The sequence below is a fragment of the Ipomoea nil genome, unplaced genomic scaffold (assembly GCF_001879475.1).
Source record: "Ipomoea nil cultivar Tokyo-kokei standard unplaced genomic scaffold, Asagao_1.1 scaffold1576, whole genome shotgun sequence".
Taxonomy (NCBI): Eukaryota; Viridiplantae; Streptophyta; class Magnoliopsida; order Solanales; family Convolvulaceae; genus Ipomoea; species Ipomoea nil.
In genome coordinates, this window is record NW_017618004.1 from 5,825,505 (window position 1) to 5,828,280 (window position 2,776).

The 2,776-nt window shown below is 40.0% G+C and overlaps 1 protein-coding gene across 1 annotated transcript; it reads right to left on the minus strand.

Annotated features, from left to right (window-relative positions):
* Positions 1-660: 660 nt before the first annotated feature.
* Positions 661-1,633, minus strand: LOC109190367. Its single transcript, XM_019340831.1, has 2 exons — positions 1,624-1,633; positions 661-1,574 (listed from the first exon to the last, which is right to left on the minus strand). Exons 1-2 carry the CDS (start codon positions 1,631-1,633, stop codon positions 661-663), a joined length of 924 nt encoding a protein of 307 aa, XP_019196376.1.
* Between the last annotated feature and the right edge of the window lie 1,143 nt (positions 1,634-2,776).

The window sequence follows — 2,776 nt, forward strand, 5'->3', positions numbered from 1 at the left end:
ATTATTGGCGGCACCCGCCGGGGATACCGATGGTGGCTCCTACATCAGTTCTGGTGTTCCGGTACCGACTTCGCCGGAACTGGGTTTGGAGTTTATGGATTTTAATGAAATATGGGATATCGAAGATGTAACTACGTTGATAGATTTTCATTCTTAATACAAAATTCTTTCTCTTTTGTTACTATAAACTATAAAGTATTGTTATGTTACACTCACTCACGTGTACGATTGATTTTTTTTTTTTATGGGTTTCAAGCAATACGTGGACCATAGTCTCTTTTTTTATCGAGTGATGCGGACCCAATACCTTTACCATGATTTTGATACTAAATTGAAATATGTGCTCCATCTCAAAAGCCTAAACTAATATTTTTTTTTTTTTTTTTTTTTTTTTTTTTTTTTTTTTTTGAAAGCCAAGTAAATTGGCATATTTTAATTAATGAAAGGAATCAAACAATCAGGAGGGACATAGTCCCAATACATAGAATGTTCCTGATCAAAAGCTAACGTAACTAAAGTATGAGCACTAACATTAACTAGTCTAGAGATAATATTTAAAGAGCAATAAGTAAAAAGGGCCATTGTTGCCCGGCATTGATCCTCCACCACCCCTTCATAAGATAGGATGGCCGTAGGACTAGATAGTAAATGATGTCGTAGTTATGTGCAATCGGTCAGCATATCCACATCGAGTTCGTTACGCTCCTTAAGCCATGATAAAGCTTCTTTGCATGCAAGGGCCTCCGCCATAAGGGGTGAAAAACAACTCGGAAGCTTGCCATTCGTTGCCGCCTTGAACGAACCATCCGGGTGAAGTAGTACAACACCGTAAGCCGTGTTGCCCGACTGTGGACGAAAGCCTCCGTCGAAGAAGCAGCGCGGACGTCCCTGGAGCGCCGGTGCAGGTGGCGGTGCTACGTGAACACTGCCCAGGCAGTGTGCTTGGGTGTACGCCGTCTTGGCCGTGACGGCACGCCTCCATGTAACGGTTGGTCGTGGTAATGCCCTTTTCCATACAGCTTCGTTCTGGGCGTTCCATAAGTGATAAAGAACTCCTACCATTGTGGCAAATTGTTCCTCCGTTAAGTTGGCCATAGCACCCATTATCCATTCTGGAAAAGTAGCAGCAATAATATTTGTAACAGGCAAACCCGAAATATTCCAAACTATTCTAGAATAATCACAAGAAGTTAGTGTATGCATAACATGCTCATGAGATGTATCACACATAGGGCATGTAGGATCAATTTCTACTCTCTTTATAATCAGGTTGTTTGTGATTGGAAGGATATCACATAAGGCTCTCCACAAAAAGGTTTTCCATTTGGGTGGGACTTTCAACTTCCACAATGTGATCCACTTATCAAAAGCACCAGAATTATTCTCAAAATTTCCAACAATCTGCCTATATGCATTTTTAACAGAATACTCTCCCCTTGGATCCTTATACCAATACCACGAGTCCTCATACTCCGGGCTAATAGGGATCCTAGATATACGAGCCACATCGTCAGGTTCAAATAAATCACATAAAATACGAGGATCCCATGAGTTCGTTTGTTGGTCATGTAAGACTAAAATATCACATGCATCATATAATATGTGATTGTAGGATCAACTAACCTCCAGCCATAGTTTCTTGTTACGGTTGAGCGATCCGGACTACTGCAGAGATAACGATTATTTTGTCTCTCACTTTACTCAGCTCTCTCTAGATGGTGTATGAGGTATGTAGTGTGAGCAGTGAGAGGACTAGTGACCTTATATAACCACTGGCCATCATTGTGGTTGATTGTCTTTAGGTCTCCTAAACCCTAACTAGACTCCTAATCATAATGGTAGTCTAGCTATTAGGTTATTAGTGTTGCACCACATATCAAATACTGAATATTATCATAACTTATCCTAATGTTATAATAATAGTAACGGATGAACGTTACATTCTCCCACTTGGTGCAAGCACTACCACTCAATAACAGAAAAACACCAACCATAATGATATGTTCTCATTAGCACGAGTAGTATCCATTATGATCAAATGCAAATTGCCATTGGGCACTTAATTAGGAAACAAAACCCAACGAAATAAACCCTATGTTTATTCCAAGTCCCTGAAGTACATTTTCTCATCAATATAAAGCAAATGAAGGTGTACACACTTAATTGAGAAAACGTCTGAATGCCAAAGAATTTTATTAAAACTGAATGTATATATATACAAATTACAAATTGGGCGAAAGTCCCATTTTCTGAATCAGATCCTTGAACTTAAATAGTGGCATGCCTTTAGTCAAGGGATCTGCTAACATCAACTCAGTATGAATTTGTTCAATGAATACAACTTTATTTTTGACACGCTCCCAATTGCTAAGAACTTGATGTCGATGTGCTTAGTTCGACTCCCACTTTTGTCGTTCTTAGCTAGGAAGACTGCAGCTGAGTTGTCACAATAGACTTTCAATGGCTTAGATATAGAATCCATAACTCTAAGCCCAGAGATAAAATTCTTTAGCCAAACACCCTGTGAAGTAGCCTCGAAACAGGAAACGAACTCGGCTTCCATGGTAGAAGTAGCTATTAAGGACTGTTTAACACTTCTCCATGAGATAGCCCCACCGGCCATAATGAAGACGCACCCAGAAGTTGATTTTCGAGAATCAACACAGCCAGCGAAGTCCGCGTCTGAGTAACTGACAAGATCTAAATTGTCCGTCTGCCTAAACCCAAGCTTGTAACCTTTGGTTCCTTTGAGATACCTTAGAACCTTCTTTACAGC